Raw genomic sequence first — 23,810 nt, 5'->3', positions numbered from 1 at the left:
TCTTCTCTGATTGCTGTGTCTAAAACTTCCAAAACTATGTTAAATAACAGTGGTGAGAGTGGGCCACCTTGTCTTGTTCCTGATCTTAGAGGAAATGGTTTCAGTTTTTCACCATTGAGAATGATGTTGGCTGTAGCTTTGTCATATATGGGCTTTATAATGTTGAGCTAAGTTCCCTCTGTGCCTACTTTCTGGAGGGTTTTTAATCATAATTTGGTGTGGAATTTTGTTGAAAGCTTTATCTGCATCTATTGAGATGATAGTATGATTTTTATCCTTCATTTTGTTAATATGGCATATCACATTGATTGATTTGCGTATATTGAAGAATCCTTGCATTCCTGGGATAAACCGTACTTGATCATGGTGTATGATCCTTTTAATGTACTGTTGGATTCTGTTTGCTAGTATTTTGTTAAGCATTTTTGCATCTATGTTCATCATATTGGCCTGTAGTTTTCCTTTTTTGTGATATCTTTGTCTGGTTTTGGTATCAGGGTGATGGTGGCCTCAGAATGAGTTTGGGAGTGTTCCTCCCTCTGCTATATTTTGGAAGAGTTTGAGAAGGATAGGTGTTAGTTCTCTAAATATTTGATAGAATTCGCCTGTTAAGCCATCTGGTCCTGGGCTTTTGTTTGTTGGAGGATTTTTAATCAGTTTCAATTTCAGTGCTTGTGATTGGTCTGTTCATATTTTCTATTTTTTCCTGGTTCAGTCTCGGAAGGTTGTGCTTTTCTAAGAATTTGTCCATTTCTTCCAGGTTGTCCATTTTATTGGCATAGAGTTGCTTGTAGTAATCTCCCATGATCCTTTGTATTTCTGCAGTGTCAGTTACTTCTCCTTTTTCATTTCTAATTCTAACTGATTTGAGTCTTCTCCCTTTTTTTCTTGATGAATCTGGCTAATGGTTTATCAATTTTGTTTATCTTCTCAAATAACCGGCTTTTAGTTTTATTGATCTTTGCTATTGTTTTCTTTGTTTCTATTTCATTTATTTCTGATCTGATCTTTATGATTTCCTTCCTTCTGCTAACTTTGGGGTTTTTTTGGTTCTTCTTTCTCTAATTGCTTTAGGTGTAAGGTTAGGTTGTTTATTTGAGATGTTTCTTGTTTCTTGAGGTAGGATTGTATTGCTATAAACTTCCCTCTTAGAACTGCTTTTGCTGCATCCTATAGGTTTTGGGTCATCAAGTTTTCATTGTCATTTGTTTCTAGGTATTTTTTGATTTCCTCTTTGATTTCTTCAGTGATCTCTTGGTTATTTAGTACTGTATTGTCTAGCCTCCATGTGTTTGTATTTTTTACAGTTTTTTTTCCATAATTGATATCTAGTCTCATAACGTTGTGGTCAGAAAATATACTTGATAGGATTTCAATTTTCTTAAATTTACCAAGGCTTGATTTGTGTCCCAAGATATGGTCTATGCTGGAGAATGTTCCATGAGCACTTGAGAATAAAGTGTATTCTGTTGTTTTTGGATGGAATGTCCTATAAATATCAACTAAGTCCATATTGTTTAATGTGTCATTTAAAGCTTGTGTTTCGTTATTTTCATTTTGGATGATCTGTCCATTGGTGAAAGTGGGGTGTTAAAGTCCCCTACTATGATTGTGTTACTTTCGATTTCCCCTTTTATGGCTGTTAGCATTTGCCTTATGTATTGAGATGCTCCTATGTTGGGTGCATAAATATTTACAATTGTTGTATCTTCTTGGATTGATCCCTTGGTCATTATGTAGTGCCCTTCTTTGTCTCTTGTAACAGTCTTTATTTTAAAGTCTATTTTGTCTGATATGAGAATTGCTACTCCAGCTTTCTTTTGATTTCTATTTGCATGGCATATCTCTTTCCATCCCCTCACTTTCAGTCTGTATGTGTCCCTAGGTCTGAAGTGGGTTTCTTGTAGACAGCATATATATGGGTCTTGTTTTTGTATCCATCAGCCAGTCTATGTCTTTTGGCTGGGGCATTTAATCCATTTACATTTACGGTAATTATCGATATGTATATTCCTATTACCATTTTCTTAATTGTTTTCGGTTTGTTATTGTAGGTCTTTTCCTTCTCTTGTGTTTCCTACCTGGAGAAGTTCCTTTAGCATTTGTTGTAAAGCTGGTTTGGTGGTGCTGAATTCTCTTCGCTTTTGCTTGTCTGTAAAGATTTTGATTTCTCCGTCGAATCTGAATGAGATCCTTGCTGGGTCTGGGTAGAGTAATTTTGGTTGTAGGTTTTTCCCTTTCATCACTTTAAATATGTCCTACCACTGCCTTCTGGCTTGTAGAGCTTCTGCTACAAGATCAGCTGTTAACCTTATGGGGACTCCCTTGTATGTTATTTGTCACTTTTCCCTTGCTGCTTTTAGTATTTTTTCTTTGTATTTATTTTTTGATAGTTTGATTAATATGTGTCTTGGCGTGTTTCTCCTTGAATTTATCCTGTATGGGACTCTCTGTGCTTCCTGGACTTGATTGACTATTTCCTTTCCCATATTAGGGAAATTTTCAACTATCATCTCTTCAAATATTTTCTCAGACCCTTTCTTTTTCTCTTCTTCTTCTGGGACACCTATAATTCGAATGTTGGTGCATTTAATGTTGTCCCAGAGGTCTCTGGGACTGTCCTCAATGCTTTTCATTCTTTTTTCTTTATTCTGCTCTGTGGTAGTTATTTCCACTATTTTATCTTCCAGGTCACTGATCCGTTCTTCTGCCTCAGTTATTCTGCTATTGATTCCTTCTAGAGAATTTTTAATTTCATTTATTGTGTTGTTCATCATTGTTTATTTTCTCTTTAGTTCTTCTAGGTCCTTTTTAAACGTTTCTTGTATTTTCTCCATTCTATTTCCAAGATTTTGCATCATCTTTACTCTCATTATTCTGAATTCTTTTTCAGGTAGGTTGCCTATTCCTTCTTCATTTATTTGGTCTGGTGGGTTTTTTCCTTGCTCCTTCATCTGCTGCATATTTCTCTGTCTTCTCATTTTGTTTAACTTACTGTTTTGGGGGTCTCCTTTTCACAGGCTACAGGTTCACAGTTCCCGTTGTTTTTGGTGTCTGCCACCAGTCGGTAAGGTTGCTTCAGGGGCTTGTGTAGGCTTTCTGGTAGAGGGGCCTGGTGCCTTTGTTCTGGTGGGTGGGGCTGGATCTTGTCTTTCTGGTTGGCAGGGCCACGTCCGTTGGTGTGTTTTGGGGTGTCTGTGAACTCACTATGATTTTAGGCAGCCTCTCTGCTAATGGGTGGGGTTTTGTTCCTGTCTTGTTAGTTGCTTGCCATGGGGTGTTCAGCACTGGAGCTTGCTGGCCGTTGAGAGGAGCTGGGTCTTAGCGTTGAGACAGAGATCTCTGGGAGAGCTCTTGCCGACTGATATTACATGGGGCCGGGTGGTCTCTGGTGGTCCAATGTCCTGAACTCGTCTCTCCCACTTCAGAGGCTCAGGCCTGACACTAGGCCGGGGCACTAAGACCCTGTCAGCCACATGGCTCTCTTGCTCTTCTTCTCCTTTGTTTTACTGTCATAGAAGGAACAGAGATTTTGGAGCCAGACAAATTCAAGTCTGAATCTCACATTCATCACTGCATGTAGTTGTATGGCATCAGGCAGTTTACTTAGGCTCTCTGAGCACAGTTTCTTCGTCTATGCCATGGAGACTCTACTGCTCCCCCAGCCCAGTTGTTGGGTAGATAAGTGTTATTGAAGGATGGAACCTTATCTCCTCCCACTTCGTGGCGGGGGACTATCCAATGGAAAGGAGGCTCTACCTTCTAATTACATTTAACATGTAGAGGGAAGAGAACTGTATCCTCTGTTTCTCAGTGACTTTGGAAGAGGAGACAGGATCCTGGCCTTGCTAACGTAGGCAGCAGGCAGAGGGTGGCCTTCTGTAGAGTCCAAAGCCAAGAACGTCTTTTAGCTCTAGGTTGAGCTTTTAAGCCCTTCCTTCTCTAGAACCCGGATGGAACTCTCGGGCAGCTCTGCCCCAAGTCTCCGCTGTAAAAAGGGATGCTGGGTGGTGTTTTCAGAGGGATGCTCACTTCCTTTCTTGGTGAGAAAATTCCTGGGCCCTCGCTTGCTGCTCTGTGGCCACCATGGCAGGTGTGTGGAGTGACTGTGGAGTGACTTGGATGTCGAGGGCCATGTAGCACGTGACCTTTCCTTCAGGGCTGGTGGGGTGAAGTGATCCCATTTCAGGTCAGTATTTTGGGAAGGAGGAAACAAGCCAGTTAGAAGTGAGTTCTGTAGGGAAGTGAGTTCTGTAGGAGAGGGTGAATATTACATGGAGCAAGAAGAAAGCTAAGGGAATAAAAGGTAAAGGAAAAGGTAGAGAAATACCTCCTATTTAATGAGTACTGGCTCTGTGCCAGATACTATACGGAGCACTTAGCATGGACTAGCTCATCTCCTCCTGAGACATAGGAACTGTATTCCTACTTGACAGATATATTAGGTAACTTGTCAGTGGTCCCTCAGATGCTAAGTGGCAGAGGTGGGATTCAAGCCCATGGTGTTATGGGTAATCACTTGGCAACTCAGAACTTTTCAAACCACTTCTAAACACACAATCCTAAATGGCTGAAGTTGGAAGAAAGTTTGGAGACCAACTAATCCAATTCCTTTATTTGATGAAAAAAGAGACTCAAAGAGGAAAAGTGGTAACACTTGTTATTAGAGCTGAACTGAGAACAATTTCCCGGTTGCCTGAATCCCTATCGAATAGTCTTGGGATAACTGGCTCCAGGACTTCAGAGCTGTTGAATTTGTTGTTTTCTGGAAACAAGCCCCTCCCCAATTCCCCTGGGGTAGACTTCTATTGCAGACCAATATTTCTCATACTGTCTCAAATAGCTTGTGTCCGGGAGATGTGCCTCACGCCCACATCTCAGATAACAGGAAATTAGAAAGTGGCACAGGAGACTTACTCTTTTTCATCAAGTGAAAGGAAGCTGCTGACTCATCATATCAGCGCACTGTTCTGAAACTTTTCTCTCTCCAAAGTCAACAGTGGTTTCATAATTACTAAATTGAAAGAACATTTTCTTAGCTCTATTTTACACATGGGACTTGATATTATTTGTCAATGATAAGCAGTTTCATGAAACTCTCTCCTCCTGTGACAGCCTGTCTCCTGGTTTTTCCTTGCTTGTTCTTTTCATTCCTCTTCATTCTTCTTCCTGAGATGCTACTCTTCCTGCCTCTCCCTTAGATTTAAGTGTTCTGTCAGACTCTGACCACAGCCCTCTCCTCTTCTCTTTTATTAAGCTGTTCCCAGGTCATCTTGTTTACATGAGTCAAAATTCTTTCCAAGACCATAATAAATGCCTCCCCCTACCCTTTTTCATGTTACAGCTTTACTTGGTCTCTAAGACTCTTGGAGACCACTGCAGTCAGTAGACAGAAAGGGATAAAAGTAAAATTGGATCTCTGCATCCAGGGAGATCTCAGAAAAGTGAGAAATTGGGTCAGTTAGGGTCACCTGTCATAATGAAAACCAAGTAGAATCTAACCAGCATGCCTGGGAGAACAGGATTTAGGAGGAAACTTGTCCTAGGTGATCTGGGTAAGATGTGTTGATAAAGGGGAATTTGTTCACAGCTTTTGGCAGGAATCAGTGGACCTGATGTTTTATAAAAATAATTAAAAAGTCTACAAATAAATGCTGTAGAGGCTGTGGAGAGAAGGGAACCCTCCTACACTGTAGGTGGGAATGTAAATTGGTGCAGCCACCATGGAGAACAGTATGGAGGTTTCTCAAAAGACTAAAAATAGAGTTGCTATACAATCCAGCAATCCCACTCCTGGACATATATCGGGACAAAACTATAATTCAAAAAGATACATGCAGGACTTCCCTGGTGGCACAGTGGTTAAGAATCCGCCCGCCAATGCAGGGGACATGTGTTCGAGCCCTGGTCCGGGAAGATCCCACATGCGGGGGAGCGACTAAGCCTGTGTGCCACAACTACTGAGCCTGCGCTCTAGGGTCCATGAGCCACAACTATTGAGCCCATGCACCACAACTACGGAAGCCTGCACCTAGAGCCCGTGCTCTGCAACAAGAGAAGCCACCACAAGGAGAAGCCTGCACACCGCAATGAAGAGTAGCCCTTGCTCGCCGCAACTAGAGAAAGCCTGCGTGCAGCAATGAAGACCCAACACAGCCAAAAAAAAAGATACATGCACCCCTATGTTCAGCACTATTTACAACAGCCTTGACAGGGAAGCAACCTAAATGTCCAGCAACAGATGAATGGATAAAGAAGATGTGGAATATATATATACCATGGAATATTACTCAGCCATAAAAAAAGAATGAAATAGTGCCATTTGTGGCTACATGGATGGACCTAGAGATTATCATACTAAGCAAAGTAGGTCAGAAAGAGAAAGACAAATACTGTATGGTATCACTTATATGTGGAATCTAAAATATGGCACAAATGCACTTATCTATGAAACAGAAACAGACTCACAGACATAGAGAACAGACTTGTGGTTGTCAAGGGGGCAGGGGGTGGGGGAGGGTTGGATTGGGAGTTTGGGATGAGCAGATGCAAACTATTATATATAGAATGGATAAACAACAAGGTCCTTCTGTATAGCACAGGGAACTATATTCAATATCCTGTGATAAACCATAATGGAAAAGAATATGGAAAAGAATATATATATGTATAACTGACTCACTTTGCTGTGCACCAGGAAAACAACATTGTAAATCAACTGTACTTCAATAAAAAAGTAACTTAAAAATAATGTGTAATTTTGAGAACTATAACTTGAGGGGAGGATTTGGAAGGGACTGAGCTCTGGTTGGGTTGGAGCAGTCAGTACTTCCTTCAAAATCTGTAACTTTCATGGCCCCTGGCTGACGTGGCTTGCTATCAAGTCAGTCTCACTTCCAAAGGTAACCGACTACGTTAACAATTTGCCCACGTTTCACCAAAGGAGTGGACATCAAATTTTACCTGTCTTTTCGTGACTTTCTAATGTTCTTAAAACATCCTGCCATAATTATGAAAGACACCATCGGGACTCTGACCTCCAGTGGGTGGAGCCCAGGTGGAAGGTCATGTCTGCTTTTGCTGGGTCTGAGACCAATTAACCCACACACACCTAGAGGGGAGGTCTAACTAAGGTGGCAAGACAGCCACCAAGTCCTTCAAACTTGCTTTCTTTTCATTCAACAGAAGAAAAATAGCTAATTTCCTAAAACATTAGTATTCTGGAAGACAAAAGTTAAAATCTCACAAGCCATGGAAACGAGTATTGATTGAAAGCAATGTTAGGTTCAGCTAGGACATGTCATAAGCAAAGACCAGAATGTGGGGCTAGATCCACTTCCCGCAAAGGATACTTTACTTTTTGCTCTGTTTCAATTTCTTCTCAGTGTTGATCTCTTTCCTCTGTGGAAAGATGTTATGTAAGGAGAAGTCTAAGTCTTTCTCTGCCTAGAACCTTGAGGCTAGGTAGAGAAAGGAGTGGATTTCTACTTATCATTTCAAGCAACCCTGAACTTAGGGAGCCCATTCCTTCTCTTTCCTCCCTCCCTCCCTCCCTCCCCTTCTTCCATCCTTCCTTTTGCACATTTACAAGTGCTCTAAATCATTAAGGAAATTTATGCAGTTCTAAAACCATAAACCCAAAACTGCATAGATCAGAGACCTCAGAGATGTCCTAGCCCACCCTCTCATTTTGTAAATGAGGATTGTGGGCTCCAGAACACAGAGAGTAGGGACTTCCCTGGTGGTCCAGTGGTTAAGACTCTGCACTTCCAACGCAGGAGACACGGGTTCAATCCCTTGTCGGGGAACTAAGATCTCATGTGTCATGCAATGTGGCCAAAAAGAAAACACAACAGAAAGCGGAGGGTAGAACCAGATTTAGGGTTCCTGGGTCCTCTTCCTTGTTCCATTCTGTTTCAAAGGAGACCACAAGAGGCAAAAACACTTAATTTTGGAAAAATCTCTATCAGAATCCTACGTAGGCAGTTTTATTTTTTCCCAAGGTAGAAGTTGTTTCAAGCAACAGAGAAGTCACTCTTGCTGTCCCATCACTCACCGACAAACAGCTGGCTGTAGAGCTCCAGGCGGGTGTGGCCTTCCGTTGGGGCCTTGCGGGACTGCTGGGGCAGCCTGTCCACCTGCAGGCTGGCCTGCTTGACATTCCTCTCCGCGGTGACCCGGTGCCACTGGTCATCGTTGAGAGGGGAGGGTGACCTCACCACAATCTCCACTGGCCCGTTTCCGACATCAAATGAAAAGGACACTTCCGTGGCAGCTGGAGGAGCACAAAGCATGAAAGGCACGTGAGTACTTCCCTCCCAGCTGCCAAACAGTGGTGAATTCTAGAGGTAAAACCAAGCACGGAGAGAAAAGGAATCTAAGCTAGTCACTTGCTACATAGGTCCAAGGCGAAATCCTTTGAGGAGGGATGAAACATGAACCCATTGTTAACCATTAATAACCAGGGGAAGGAAAATAAACTTGGATTGGGAGTCAGGTATACATTGGTTTATTTTATCAGGAAGTTACCATCATTGACTCTTTCCAGATAAGGAACTGAAGGCTGGCGCACTTAAGCACATGTCGAGCACCTTAGATTGAGTGAGTAGTGGAGTCAGGATGGGAACCAGGCTTCTCAGGTTTCAGAGCCTGAGACCTTTTGGCTCTACACACACCCTGACTCTTCAGTAGCTCTTAGGGCGTGACCTGTAGCTCTGGCTGCACCAAGCGTCACCTGGGAGCTTTACGAAACACACCAGCTCCGCCCCCAGGGATTCCCACTCAGCTGGGTAGGCACTAGTATTTTTTAAAAGCTGCCTGGAAAATATTAATATATAGCTAGAGTTGAGAGCTACCGCTTTGGGGGTATTCACAAAACTTTATTTCCTTGATCTAATCCTTAAAGTTCCTACGGAAAGTTAGGGAGCTGTGAACTGTGCATGCAATGAGGATGACCCACATCTCTCCCGGACCTCTGGGGCTGGGCAAAGGGCAGCTCCAGAGTCCTGCAGAAAAAACCCTTTCTTGAACCATTTGTTGCACACCTTGGATGTTCGCCATCTGGGATGTCAGGTCCTTCTCATAACCTACCCTCCAGCACTAATCACAAATCATTCTTCTTCTTCTTTTTTTTTTTTTTTTTATAGATCTGCTCCCAATCAAACTCCTTTAATATATCACCTTTCAACAATGGAAAAATGGACTAGGAGGTTGCTTTGGTAACTCCAATTGTCAGTAGCTTTCTCACAACACATTTTAGGTTTCAAGTTCTTCAGTGACTACCTAGTGCTTTATAAATATGTTTTTTTTTAAGTGTATATTTTTCCTGCGATTGGCAGGCAAGGTAGTGGCATGCGGGTCCCAGCTCCTTAGCTTGGTGAATTCTTTTGACAGGAAAGATGAGGCACACCACTGGATCTTCTAACTTTGCTTATAAAGAGATTCAGCTCCTCTATCTATCAATGAGCCTCTGACTAATCTCCAAGCAGTTTAATTAACTATCTGTCATTTTTTCCCCCAGGCTAATGAAAAATTCAGCTTCTCTGGACTGGTACCACTTTGAAATCATGTTGCAAGCAATTAAACTTCTGATTTAAAAACCGCAGTGGGCCAGATTCTCTCAAGACCTAGACTGTTCCCCACCTCTGGGTCAGGTCCCTCTGAAAGCTGCATTAACTTTATTGAGCTCCAGGGACATTAGACGCAGAACTCAATTTCATCAACCTAGTTGTACCAAGGAATTTGGTTCCTTTATGTCGTTAGAAAGGGAACTTTAATTTTAATACCTGTGGTGATGCCACACGTGCTCTGGTGAAATTTCTTCTCTAAATTGGGAGCTCCTGCCTTCCAGGGTCACTGTGACCTGATGGAGGCCAGTGACCTTCACCAAGGTTTCTGCAGAAGTATGATCAGAATATGGGTCGATGATCATATGACTCATGAACTGAATGACCTTTCCCTGAATTTCTGGCATGGTCAATGGGGAAAATGTAACCTCGGTTTTTAAGATTGAATTTGTTCTGTTCTTGCAGTGCTGTGTCTTAGCAGATGCATTTTAAAATGTAAGTTATCAGAATAGCCAGAGAACAAGACTTCCTGAGCTAAGAAGGAAAGTTGGTTTTGCTTCAAAGGCATCAACAGCCATCAGGGAAGTATGATTTAGGGATAAATTGAGTTTAACTCTAAAATTTGACTCAGAGGGATTAATGCTCCTCTAATTTCCTCTCTTCCTGCTGTAACGAACTTTTGTTCAGGTCTTTTTTTGCGGTACGCGGACCTCTCACTGCTGTGGCCTCTCCCGTTGCGGAGCACAGGCTCCGGACGCACAGGCTCAGTGGCTATGGCTCACGGGCCCAGCCGCTCCGTGGCATGTGGGATCTTCCCGGACCGGGGCACGAACCCGCGTCCCCTGCATCGGCAGGCGGACTCTCAACCACTGCGCCACCAGGGAAGCCCCTGTTCAGGTCTGAGGACCAGCAGTTACCAGGAAATATCCATACTTTCTTCTCTGCTTGTCGCACTAGATCTCTTGTTCCTTAACATCAACACTTCCCTCTAGAGGAGGAAAGAAGGTCTCGAGGACCTGCTGTAGCTCAGTCCTCTCCCCAACTGGGTGCAGGAAGAAGGACTCAAGGCCGAGGGCCCCTGAGAGCAGAATCCTCCTCCAAGAGCCTCCACCCAGGCTCTGTTGAAGTAACGTCCACAATTTCAGCCCATCCCACTTCCCTTCTGGTGCTTCCTGAGGCCCCGCCTGAGAGTGAGGGAAGGGGTTCCTTTTTCCCATTTATTCTATGTCAGCTTCCCTGACATTGCCTTTGAGAAATCCCGTCTCCCAGCCAAACGGCAAGTGTGTTTTAAAAGCTTCTGAAGTTCAGTTTGTGGATGATTGCTCTCCGTTTCTGGGTGAGAGGAGCTGACATTTTAAAAGAGTTAATTACAGAGAGAGTCAGCAAGCGAATGAAAGGGAGGCAGAGTAAAAGACACGAGAGCCAGCGACACCATCCTCTTAATGTGTGTCTCCAGGAGACTGAAGTGTTGCCCTGTTTCCAACTGTAGAAAAGGAATTTCTGACATATCGAAACTATTCTTATTTTCAGAAATAAGTATTTAAAGATTGGATGTTTCTAGCACGGCTCATTAGAAAGAACACTGTAGCACACACGAATGGTTGCCTTTCTCTTAGTGTCAGGAACTGGGAAGCATCTTTCTTGCAGACTCACAAGTTAGCCTGCCATCGTTTTGTAGATGCTGGCAGAAGACAGGAGACTCGTGGGTCAGAGACAACGCACTGCGTTCTTCACGGTGCAGCAGGCGGCATGAGCGTCAGTCCTCCTTGGTTTCTTTGGTCCCCAGGGTCCCATGGGGGCCACGTGGAGCAGCTCAGGTGGGTGCTGCCTATGCAGTGAGTTTGCATCACAGCCAAGGAGCCCTGACTTTAGGAAATCCCGAAGTTTCAAAAGGGCTGCTAGCAAACCTGCTTAACTTTTGTCCTGGAGCGAGACATTGGCTTTTTTATCCTGGTCAGGAAACAAATCTACTCTCTGTTCTGGAGGAAGACATTCTATCCTCCGAGACTGTTTGCTATACACACATCCTTTAAAAGGTATGAACAAAGCTGACAGTGCCTCTTGTTCAGAAGACAAGCAGAAATGGGAGAGACCCATGGAGAATCCTGCCCGACAGCTAGACAATCCCCCACCCTTTTCCTTGTGAGCCGACCTGATTTTGCCCAGGAAACTATGTGCTTCCATACAACTTCATGCTTCAGGTATGGATGACCCTACCCCAGGCCCAGAGGGTGTATCTGGATTCATCTAAGTCAAACACGAGAATTCTGAGCTCTCTGCCAGCAACCCACTTAAGATGGGATGTATCATTTCCTTCTGGCCAGTAAGACATGAGGGGGAGTCTTTGGAAGGAAAATTAATTAATTGGTAAGAGAAGAGATAGTCATCCCCTTTTGCTCCTTGGTCTTGGGAGGAGATGTGGTTTGTAGTGTTGGTGGAGTCAGACACACTGAGGAGAACAGGGAGGGAAATGGGATGAACCTGGGGCTTAGCTGACATTGTTCAGCCCCTGAATTATTCCTGGAGCCACTTCAAGACTTCTTATGTGAGATATCCCTTATTGCTAAAGCCATCTTTCTTGCAGCTAAAAGCATCTTAACTGATATAGAGAACGGTTTAGCAACCAGTATTTATGAGTTCTAGTCTTCACTTTGCTTTGTCACCTTTTGGGCTCTGTTTATTGGTGTCTGAAAGGAGGATTACATCTATAGTTTCCCAAGAGTTTCTATGTCCAAAATGTGTCTGAAAACACTGATGAGCTCTAAGGTCCCTTCAAATGCGAACATTCTATGATCTAATTTCCAAGAGATTCTAAGAGAAACAATAAATGAAATAGAGCTGGTCTCACTAGTAGTGGTAGATATCGGATCACTACAGGGAGAAAAGAGAGATATTAGAAGAGAAATGCACAAGGTGGCATATGGGCGTTAGAAACAAGCACGATGGCAGAGATCACCTTTGATCACATCTGGATCATGACTTCATTTGAGTGACAAAGCAATGAATGGGACAGAACCATGGGCAGCTCTGGAGATATATATATATATATATATATATATTTTTTTTTTTTCCCTCCCCTCCTTCAAGTGTAATTCCAGCAGGTGGCACTATTCACTCTCATTCTAACCATGCGTTTTCGGAAACAAATCACTCCAGGCTTAATGTACTGAGAGACGAATTTAACAACTGACCAGAATAGTAGGCTTTTGGACTCTGGGTTTTCCCAGCAGGTGAGATAACATTCAGACATTAGACTCAAAGCATCAGTTGGAAGCAGCAGAAAAAAACTGGCCATTCAACACAGAATAGGTAAAAACACAAGGGAAGGTAGACAGAGTGAGCACACTGAGAAGACCAGCTAACACGGCTGCAGTTTTGATGATGATTTGTTTCTTTCATTCTACAGTGAAGTTCAAGGATGGATAGCTTCCAAAGGGCTATTCTGCACCAAATCTCATTGGATCCATACAACAAAACTGGTAATAGGCAGAGCAGATATTTTAGCCTCACTCTACGAGTGGGGAATGTTATGAATTTTCTGCTTTCTTTTTCATGAAGGAAGGGCTAAGTGTCCATTAGGAGACAAAAGAATTTAGACAACAGGAAAGGGTATGAGAAGACACAGGTAGGCTGAAAATGAGGTCATTATGGGGACCAGAGAGGTGAGAAAAAGGAAGAGGAAGTAAAGAGACCACCTATGATACTGTCCAAGGCCAGGCACTCCACTGCACACTGGGTGCCATCCCTTCTTATTTGTTCCAGGACGTCCCTCCAGCAATTCCGCCTCCCCTTCTACAGTATCTATAATTTGTCCTCTACTGAATCATTCCACGTGACCGTGTGGACCTACCTCTAATGCTAACAGCCACCACCTCCACTGTTGTTGCAATTCCCTGTTGTTGCAAATTCCTTGAAGGAGCTGCCTGTGTGCTCTGTGTCTGTGTCTGTTCCTCTCAGTCTTTCTTTAATGCCATCACCTTAAGGCTTTCTCTTTCACTACATTGTGAAACTGCTCTCGACTCAGCGCCTAAGCACTTACTGGTCCCTTTACCCAAATAACTCTACGGCTGCTGTTCTATCCCTCTGCACACAGCCCTCATATTAGAAATTCCTTCCCTAAACCTTCTATGTTAAATAGCAACCCCCCACCCCCTTTAGCTGCCTTTGCCCCTTTATCCTAATTTTTCTGGATCTACATAGCACGTATCGCCATCTAGCACAACATATATGTGCTCCTGGACTCATTAAAGCAGAGGTATTTTCCATTTTGTTCAGTTTTTGTTCAGTGCCTAGAACAATGCTTGACACAGAGTAAGCACTCAACAATTTATGAATGAATGAATGAATGAATAGGAACACTCCTGCCATGGAGGCCAATTATCTAGATACTCTGAAAAAAAGAAATCCATGCATTTTCCTAATGCAAACCATAACTTAAGACACAAGCATATATAAGGAATGCCATCTTGTATTCTATAAGCATCTTCCCTGAGGGCATACAGTAACTTAATGTATATTCCTCAGTCTGGGAACTTGATACATGAGTCTTGTCTGTTTGAAACAAACTGTGCCAAATGTTGTTCCCAAACCTATAACATTTGAGGAACAAAGACTTGTCCAAGATAAACCCAGTAGTGGAGCCAGAAGCAGAATTTTCTGCCATTTCTACATCTCATGCTATTTTCACTCTACTCTTGGGAACAAAGACCTTGAATCAAAATTACATTTCTCAAATTTTGGCCTGCATGAGAAACTGCTAAAGAAACATGCTTAAAATGCGCATTTCAAGGCTTCTCTCACTCAGTAAGTTGGGGCAGGACTGTGGAGTTTGTATTTTGCTAATGCCAGGTGACTGATACAAGTGGTCCTGGAATACTATTGATTTTATTTTATTTTTTAACATCTTTATTGGAGTGTAATTGCTTTACAATGGTGTGTTAGTTTCTGCTTTATAACAAAGTGAATCAGTTATACATATACATATATCGCCATATCTCTTCCCTCTTGTGTCTCCTTGCCTCCCACCCTCCCTATCCCACCCCTCCAGGTGGTCACAAAGCCCCGAACTGATCTCCCTGTGCTATGCAGCTGCTTCCCACTAGCTATCTACCTTACGTTTGGTAGTGTATATATGTCCATGCCACTCTCTCACTTTGTCCCAGCTTACCCTTCCCCCTCCCCGTATCCTCAAGTCCATTCTCTAGTAGGTCTGCGTCTTTATTCCTGTCTTGCCCCTAGGTTCTTCATGACTATTTTTTTTCATAGATTCCAAATATATGTGTTAGGATACGGTATTTGTTTTTCTCTTTCTGACTTACTTCACTCTGTATGACAGACTCTAGGTCCATCTACCTCACTAGAAAAACCTCAATTTCGTTTCTTTTTATGGCTGAGTAATATTCATTGTATATATGTGCCACATCTTCTTTATCCATTTATCTGTTGATGGACACTTAGGTTGCTTCCATGTCCTGGCTATTGTAAACAGAGCTGCAATGAACATATTGGTACATGACTCTTTTTGAATTATGGTTTTCTCAGGGTATATGCCCAGTAGCAGGATTGCTGGGTCGTATGGTAGTTCTGTTTTTAGTTTTTTAAGGAACCTCCATCCATACTGTTCTCCATAGTGGCTGTATCAATTTACATGGAATACTGCTTTAAACACTAGGGTTGCCAAGTTTCATTCTAGTAGGAAGGCCCTAGGAATCTTTTGCTTCCTTGTCGTCAAGAGATTTTCAAACTGTGTAGTGAAGAGTTTAACCTTTTCCAAGGAGGGGTCTGGACTTTGCCCTTGGCTTTGGGTAGATAGCATCTAAACCCTTGGAGTGTTATGCCTGCTTGGGGTGTCTCTGTGTGCCTGGGGGCCTTGGGTCATGCCAGGTAGTCTAACAATGTGATTTAGGGTGGAGGCTGGCCTTACCAGATAGTATTTGGGGTAAGAACCTCATCAAACAGTATTTGGGGTAGGGGCTGACCACCCCAGCTAGACCAATGATGTGATGTAGGGTAGGGGTTTGGCTCACACAGTTCAGTCCCTGGAGGGGCTGGAAACCAAGGTTGGCCACATGGGCAGTGGACCATTCCTAAATAAAGGAGCCTGAATAAAGACCCTGAACACTGAGGCTCAGGGGAGGTGCCCTGGTTGGCAGTACCCCACGCATACTGGCACAGTCAATTCCGGGAAAGTAAGGTGTCCATGACTCTATAGGAAGCGCACACCTGGGGGCTTGGTACCTGGGGCTTCTCCTGGTCTCTGCCCTCTGTGCTCTTCTCTTGTCTGATTCTAATCTGCATTCTTTCCTTGTCATAGCCATAACCACGAGTAGAGCAGCCTTTGATGAGCTCTGTGAGTCCTTTTAGAGAATCATTGAAAATGAGGGTTGTTTTGGGGGACCCTGAAAACAATTGTGTGAAATTTTGTGTGAGCTGTGGTCCTTCCAAGTTTGCAGTTGGTCTAATTCTCTGCAAAAATAATCACTTTGCTTTTGAGGCATGTAATCAAGTCCAACAGTGTTCAGACTGAAAGATGTACAAAAATGAAGTCCAACTTCCAAGCTCACCTTCACTGCCTAGGTAAGGAAATTGAGTCTGTAAGACGCTAACATCCAGTTATAACTAAGCATTGAGCTTCTGTTTTTCTAACTGTGCTGTACTGCTTTTCATATTATGCAGGACATTTTTTAAAAATCCTATTTTTCTCTAGTATAGTCTTAGTTTGTGAGTATGGAAAGTTTTAGAGCCAATATGCATATTCACATCCAAAATCTCAGTGTTAAACACATCTGAAGATGAACATTGGCAAGGAGAAAATTTATTTGAAGTCTTTTGGAAGTTCTTCAAGGAAATGCCTGGAGCTTAACAATCAATGCTATGAACTCATTTTTAAATCTCTCGTATGTTGATAACCTCCTGAGTATGAGAAGTATTTCTCTTTATGTATTTTTGCCTTTAAGCTTTTTGTTATAGTTAAAAAAATAACTTCACAAACAAAGGCATCCACAGAGAAAAGGAAGCAAAAGGGAGTTACCACTGGCCATGAGAAAACAGAGAGCTGTCTTTAAAATGCAAAGCCTTTCTAATTTTAGTTTTCTCCATGCATTTAACTACCTTCTGAGAATAACTTCTTGAATATCAATGGACCTATATGATTCAAAAAGGAAAAAGACAACAAGCTTTCCAAAAGGACATGTGACTTGAAACAGCACCTGTCCTCAGTAAGGGACATGCAGTCAGGGTTCAAATACCCCCATGTTTGGAATCAGTGGGGACTTGTGTGCTGGGCAGAGAGTGCCAGTTTGGAAGAATAAATGAAAGTCCCAGATGGTGACTGTGAGGACAGAGTATTTGTGATAAAAGGAAATGCTGAAGCTGCAGGAGAAAAACCTCGAAACTGGATGCCTAAGGATTCTCCTGAGATGGAGAGGAGAATGGACCGAGGAGGCAATGGATGTAGAAGAAGCTTTTCTCTTGACCAAGGTCAGGTTGTGCAGCAAAATGAAAAACATTCATTGGAGGACATGTGCTTGGTGGAGGACCGGGGTGATTTATGGGGCTGGTTTCAGGTGATGTTCGTTGAGATACCTGGCTGTGGAGAGTTCAAGGCGAATGGAGTGTGGGATTTGAGGGCCAAAGGAGGTAATGCAACTGGGCGCTAAAACAGCTTGAATTGGAAAACAGCTCACAGGTGTTAGCATGGACCACGCTGAAGCTTACAAGGAGACAACATACCCGTCAATTAATTAATTGTAATTTATAAATGACTGAGCTATGGATGGCTATGCTTATGGGGACACACCATGAGTAAAAGCCAAAGACCCAAGGAGAAAAGGAAAAGCCTTTGGAAGGCGCATGCCTGCTGCCGAGAGCTGTGAACACGCCTGTCAGAAGGAAAGCAGACTGTCTCCTGGTGGCCACAGACTGTTTCAGCCCAGACTACAGGTCATCCCCCAGACACCGTTTCTTTCTCTCTGTTCTACAGCACATTGTTTCCTTTCTAGCAGATTCTTTCAATGCCAGCTTGGTATGACTTCAGACAAGACCTCTCTAATGAGGAAAGAAGTACCAAACGACAAGTCTATGTTCTACATGCTATGAACTCGGAATATAAAAACAGATTTATTCTGTTTTCCATTACAACACCAGATGCGCTTCAACTACAGTATTTGCAGTATCAGGCAGATAGTGGAGAAAAAGTGAAACCATGCCACGGGGTCGGCAGGGATGTTATCTAAATGGGAACGCAGAGAGAAATGAAAGGAGAGGAGAATCACTCTCTTTCTACATAACAACTTCCTTAAAGTGTGAAAGACCTGCAAAAGTTCCTTGGAATCTTTGCAAAAGATCTAAATTATCTTAACAGTTTTTCTCTAGCTACAATTACTTCAGTTTGTTCTTCTATTTAGTAATGAATATCAGAAATGAGGAATCTTAGGGTCGAATATTAAAAATACAGGATCTTAGAATCTCAAGGTTGAAATTATCCTTGGAGAAATGCCCAATTAACATTGTGGAAGAGTAATAGACCCTTCACGTCATGTATTTCCACCTCCGGAAAATGACAGGACACAACTTCACAGTGTCCCTTGGGGTTGGGCCAACCAGCTTCTACTTGAAGCATCCCATGGGAATGGATAATGTTAAATAACAAAAATGAATCACATCAAGAACTCTTCCTTTTCTCTAATTTTGGTTATAACAGCTGAAAAGACAACTCCCTTGATTATACTGCATAAACAAATATTTTGCCTCCGTAAAGACTGTATATATAAAACATGTGAGAACATTTTAAAGGGCCAATTTGTACAAAGTACAGACAAGCATGTTTACTTTTTTCATTGTTTGATGAAGGAATGGATCATGGTTTCTGTCTAAAGAGCTCCTTTGAGAGAACAGTTGTGGGTAGGCTTGAGCTACGTGCCAGCCTCTGCCTCAGCTGCTTTGACAACAAGGTGAGTGAATGGAAGAGCCCTGGGAATAGGTCATCCATTGGGAGCACTGTCCTGCAAGGCACATCCGTGCGTGGGCTTCCCCAGTGAAGTCTTCCACTTTCATCATTTTAGCCTGCCCTGCTGCTCCATGCTGGGTATGTGAGAAAGTCTTAAACAGCAATAGTGTGCTCCATACGTTAGGTAAGTAGTGGTATGATGGTCTGAGAATTAGTAACAGGAAGCCTGTAGAGCAGATTGTGTGAAAATCTGCCTTTTAAAAGCTAAGCCCAACAATAAGGAATAACTGGTTAAATGGAGAACTTGGCAATTGAGACGCCGTATTTCCCAATCTTTTAAACCATGCTCCCATTTGTTGACATAATAATCATAATTATCACCTCCCCATGTTGTTATGCCCAGATGTAGGAGGCTGATGGGCCATACAACAAAGCCCTGAAGGTCTCAGAGAAACATCCTACCAGCCAATAAGATTTCTTTTGTGTGTGTGTGTGTTATATTCTGTAGGTTGTATAACAAAACAATAGCTTTCTTGTTTTGTTTTGTAAATATAAAATTATGATCTTCTAAACCATACGTGCTCTCTTGAAGATTCTGATACAGTCTGTGCCCTCAGGGGAAAAAAAATCACTGTTGTGGAGTATTAAAAAAATGGACAGGGAAATGTGTTTCTAAAATGTTGTTACTTGAAACAAGTAGGTTACAAACAGTATGTACTGTTACGATCTCCTTCTTGTAAGAAATTATATATAAGCGCATAGAAAAATGTTTGGAAATGTGCACACCGAAAGAGTGGTATTACATACGTTAACATCTGAGCTTATAGCTGATTTGGGGGGTTTATGCTTTGTGCTTCTCTGGATTTGAAAATTATCCAACAATAAACAAACACTATTTGTATAATTTTTACAAGTTACAATCTGATCATTTTCACTTCTTTTGCAAAGGTTGGTGACATTTTAAGCCACTCTATTCTATAATTTTAACAAGTGTTTAATCAGAGAGATTACTTAATCAAAATGCAAGGAATGAGATTTCATTTAAACACAGAAAATCAGAAGGAATTTAAAACTAGATTGAAACATTCCTCCCTACTTCTTTCCTGTTCTTAAGATACCTGAGAAGATTTTTTAAAAAAGAGAGTAGTCAAATTTTACCATAAAATAATTGTGAACAAGATGTGAGGTTTTTTCCCATATTAAAAATGGCACCAAATAATAAGGTCACGCTATTTCTCAAAGTAAAATCCTCGCAGGTCTGAAGTGCCAGCATGTTCAGCTGTTTAAATTAATGTCTACAGGAATCAGAATGCAAGATGGGCATATTCAGTGCCATAATTACACTTGACAGATACACACTGTTTCTATTATTCATCGGCTCTGGCTGCACTTACCCAGGAAGACCCTGTAGAATACGAAATCTCAAGCCCTCTTCGTGAGAACTCATTTGGCATTCTCAGCAGTTCTCATCAGAGGAATCAAATTCAGAGATGCAGAAAACCAAATCTGATCCTTTTAACACTATCCACAAAGGCAAGTAAAATGAGTAATTTCCTAAGAGGCCTTTGGTCCAGCTGGCTTTCTTTTGTCCAACTCTTAATACAGATATGTCGGTGGGTCATTACTTTAATGAGAAATGTCTTCTAACCAGTCCCTGGGCTTTAACTATATTCTTTTCAATTCCTCAAATGCTCCATGATCTTTCTCCTTTACTTGTTGACTGGAAAAATGTCTTTATCTCATTTATTTGCCTGCCACCCTTCGAAGCAAATCAGATGCTGCATCTTCTGGAAACCTACCTTGATGTCTTTAGACAAGGTGAAAGCTTACTCTTTCTCGGGCCAGAGTACCTGTGACTGCTAACTTCTCATGAAAAGTTTGTCTTCTCCTTCCCACAGCGACCCCTGAAAAGTTTCCAGGCATCCAGGAGCTGCATTTCCTGGTCCCTGGACATCTAGGTGTAGCCGTATGCCTAGTTACCACCAACCGAATGAGAACAAAAGGAGTGTGTGTCTCTTCTGGACCAATGTGGGTAAGAAGAGAGAATGCTTCTCACCTCCCTCCTTCTCTCTGCCAACTGGTTTAGAAACTCCCAGGCTCTAGGAGATGGTGGAACCACAACACAAAAGGAGCCTTGATCTCAAATCACTGTATAGAAGGACTTCATGGAACAGAGCCTGCAGATGACACTGCCATACAGTCACTGAAACCTGGGGTTTTATTTGTTACAGCAGCTGAACTTAGTCCTAAACAAGAAAACTTCTTATTCCTAAATCTCTTACGACCTTATCATATTTAAAATATTTATTCATAAGGTTAAAAAATATAACCAAAGTATCTTCTCCCTCAGACCACTGGAATTTTGAAGGGATAAATTACATCATAATGGTCTTATTCTAGTTTCAATACCCAGCTCTGTATCACAACATTGCCATAGTTACAAAATATGTAGGTTATAATGTGATATTTGAATGAATTAATGGAATTCTATAATTCATAAAACCGTAAAGTTTTAGAGCAAAGGGAAGTGTCTGGGAGCCACATGCGAGGCTTTAGACCGTGATGCTCTGGATGTCTGAGCCATCTCCTTTACTAACCCCGCCAAGCCAAGCTCCCAAAGAGAGGAGACGCAGGGCTGCACCTTGACTATCATAAAGGTGAACAAAACCTTTTCCTATTGAGAAGTCTGTCTAGGACAAGCTTGACATTCAGAGATATGGGAAGAAATTCCCTTTGTTCTTCAACATTTCTGTTCTACACTGAATGGACTTCAGATCCCAGAACCCTCAGGCTGGCTCATGCAGCTCTATCTTCAGCCACACTTAAGATACAGACAAACAGCAAAGCTCCTCATGGTTAGCTGTGGAATATGAGTGCCATTTACAACGTTATGTATATAGGAAGATACACTCCAGGACCTGAATGACAGGCTTGGAAACTCCTATAACACAGTCCCTTTGTAAGTCGGGAAGTAGCTAAACTGGAAAATTAAAAAAAAAACCCATGAATATCATAGGGATGGAAACAAGTCTTCTTTTCTTAAAAGTATCTAATAAAAATATATTCCAGCTATGACCCTAGTCCTCTGTTAGACTTCATGTAAGTGTTTATGTTTCTCCCTGTCTCCTCAAATTTCCTATCTTGATTGCTATTAAAAATTACCTTTTGTAATTTGAGCAAAATGTGTCTTGAAGAAGATAACTCCCAGAACTCCTCACTTGTAAAAAACTGCTCTTTTACGGTTTCCAGTTGACATCTAGTTGGCCAATGTTTTGTCACATGGCTTTAATTTAGGTGTTTGATGACTTGTAAGAGCCTAGCGTTGTTGCATTTACAGTTACCTTCGGCCCTTTGAGATATTTCTGGTTTTGAGCTATTTCAACTAATCGTCCCCAGTCACTCACTATATTTAAATGAAGCTCTGCTCCCTGATTTATTGTATCTTCTTCTTTTCTAGCCAGCTTTGAATTAACTGGTCCCAAGTGTCGTCCTTAGTTGGATCAATTCTCCAGCGTTGGTGACAAGCACTAACCAGTGATGGCACCAACTCTTCCCTCCTGAAGCATTTGTTTTTACAAAATGTCAAGTCTGCAGAGACACTGGTAGCATCTAGAATGGCAGAGGTAAGGTCTCTAACCTTCTTATAACTCCACACATGTATTTCCAGTTTTTCTTACTAATCCATGTGTTTATTACTGTCACAATAGCACGCTCTCTCCCAGCTCTGTCTCAGATCAGGATGCATGAATCCAAGCTTCTTTAATCTCTTCTCCTCGTAGGATGCCCATTCTCTTCCAGCTGGCCACAGGCAGGCTGATTCTAGTAGCTGGTCTTTTTGACACTTTAACACGCCATCTCTTTGAAGGGAAAGATTTTGTGGACTATCACACACAATAAATAATGCAGAAAATGTTAGAATCAAAGGGAATGAGATAGAAGAGAAATTCCGCCAGAAAAAAACCTCTAAGGAACTTCAGCATTTCTCTATAGAAATGACACACAACGCATACTCTTCAGACAAACACTATGTGAAGATGCTCTTTAATGAGGACGCCTATTATTTTCCAGGCAATGCACCAAATTAATTGTCTTGTAGGAATGTGGTTTTTTTAGGAAAATGAAAGGCTTCTCTTTTATTTATGTTTTATATTTTAAATCCAGATGCAGTAAAAATGTCTTTTGTGTGGGCAGGATTTCTATAGGGAGATGGTCTTCTAGATGTCTCTGGAGTGTAGAGAAGGAATGGCAGGAACACAAACTCTGCAGAGAGAAGTGACTCCATCTGGCCAGCTTAAGAGGCATTCCCAACTCCTTCTAGAAATTTCCAAATCAGCTGACACGGGTGGATCAGTAATATCTAAGGTAACTTGCGCAACTTTTCATATCAGGAGGACATCGTACTCTAAAGACTGTTCTTTTAACTCTAGGGCACCTATGCCATATACTCAAATAATTGTCCCTCAGTAAGACTGGCAAAAATATCTGGGTCACTCAATTTGACTTTATCCAATTGTCTGTATATCTTTTAATACTTAAAATGCACACAGCTAATATATTAAATAGCTTTAATATAGCACAACTTTCACCTTTATTTGCATCTCTGAAATTTTTTGGTCCACAATTGAAATTGAAAAGTTTAAATCAGACACTAGAAAAAAAATTTTAAGAATCACAATAGTGTTGCTCTGCAGGTTTAAAATTTTTTAAGGCAGTAATTTTTTCTTATGTATTATAATGACCAAGCCAGAATCATTCTTTAGACTCTGAAATCTTTAATACAAATTGAACTCATAGACTTGCAAAGTAGCAGAAACACTAAAATTCTTCCTAAATCTATGTGGATAACTTAAGATGGCTTGGATAGTTAAAAGGAAAAATCCAGGTGCTACCACCTGATCTGTATTAGTAAGCACTCACAATATTTATGAAAGAAAAAACACCCTAAATAACATCCCTATGGCACAAGAGGCCGGTTAAGCGGAATTAGGCATTCCTCATGTCTGCACAAGTGAAGCTCTTTTAATATAAAAGTTGTTCCAATTCTGAAACAGTGGAAGATAAATTGCCATTAGTTTATTTCTTCTGATTCATCACAGTTTCTATATATTGCTGAATATTCTCTTCTGTGACGTTCTTGAGCATGTGTATTACAGAAGGCGGCATCTCAGAAAATGAAAGTTTTTCCTTAATACCCTTCTCCAAGATTAGCAGGACATTGGACTGCTACTGCCACGTTTTTGTAGAGATATGTGCGTTAAATGCAAATATGTTCTCCATGTCATCCTGATATCTGAAAA

The 23,810-nt window shown here is 41.7% G+C and overlaps 1 protein-coding gene across 1 annotated transcript in view; it reads right to left on the bottom strand.

The window, feature by feature from the left end:
* Positions 1–23,810, bottom strand: part of CNTNAP2 (contactin associated protein 2) — a 982,287-nt gene that overhangs the window by 230,960 nt on the left and 727,517 nt on the right. Inside the window, exon 11 of the mRNA XM_073809473.1 lies at positions 8,057–8,275. Within this exon, the coding sequence (XP_073665574.1) occupies positions 8,057–8,275 (219 nt within the window). The remainder of the gene's footprint in view (positions 1–8,056; positions 8,276–23,810) is intronic.

This window comes from Tursiops truncatus, chromosome 9, assembly GCF_011762595.2.
Source record: "Tursiops truncatus isolate mTurTru1 chromosome 9, mTurTru1.mat.Y, whole genome shotgun sequence".
NCBI lineage: Eukaryota > Metazoa > Chordata > Mammalia > Artiodactyla > Delphinidae > Tursiops > Tursiops truncatus.
The sequence above is the reverse complement of the archived record's forward strand: the minus strand, read 5'-3'. Positions and strand labels throughout refer to the sequence as shown.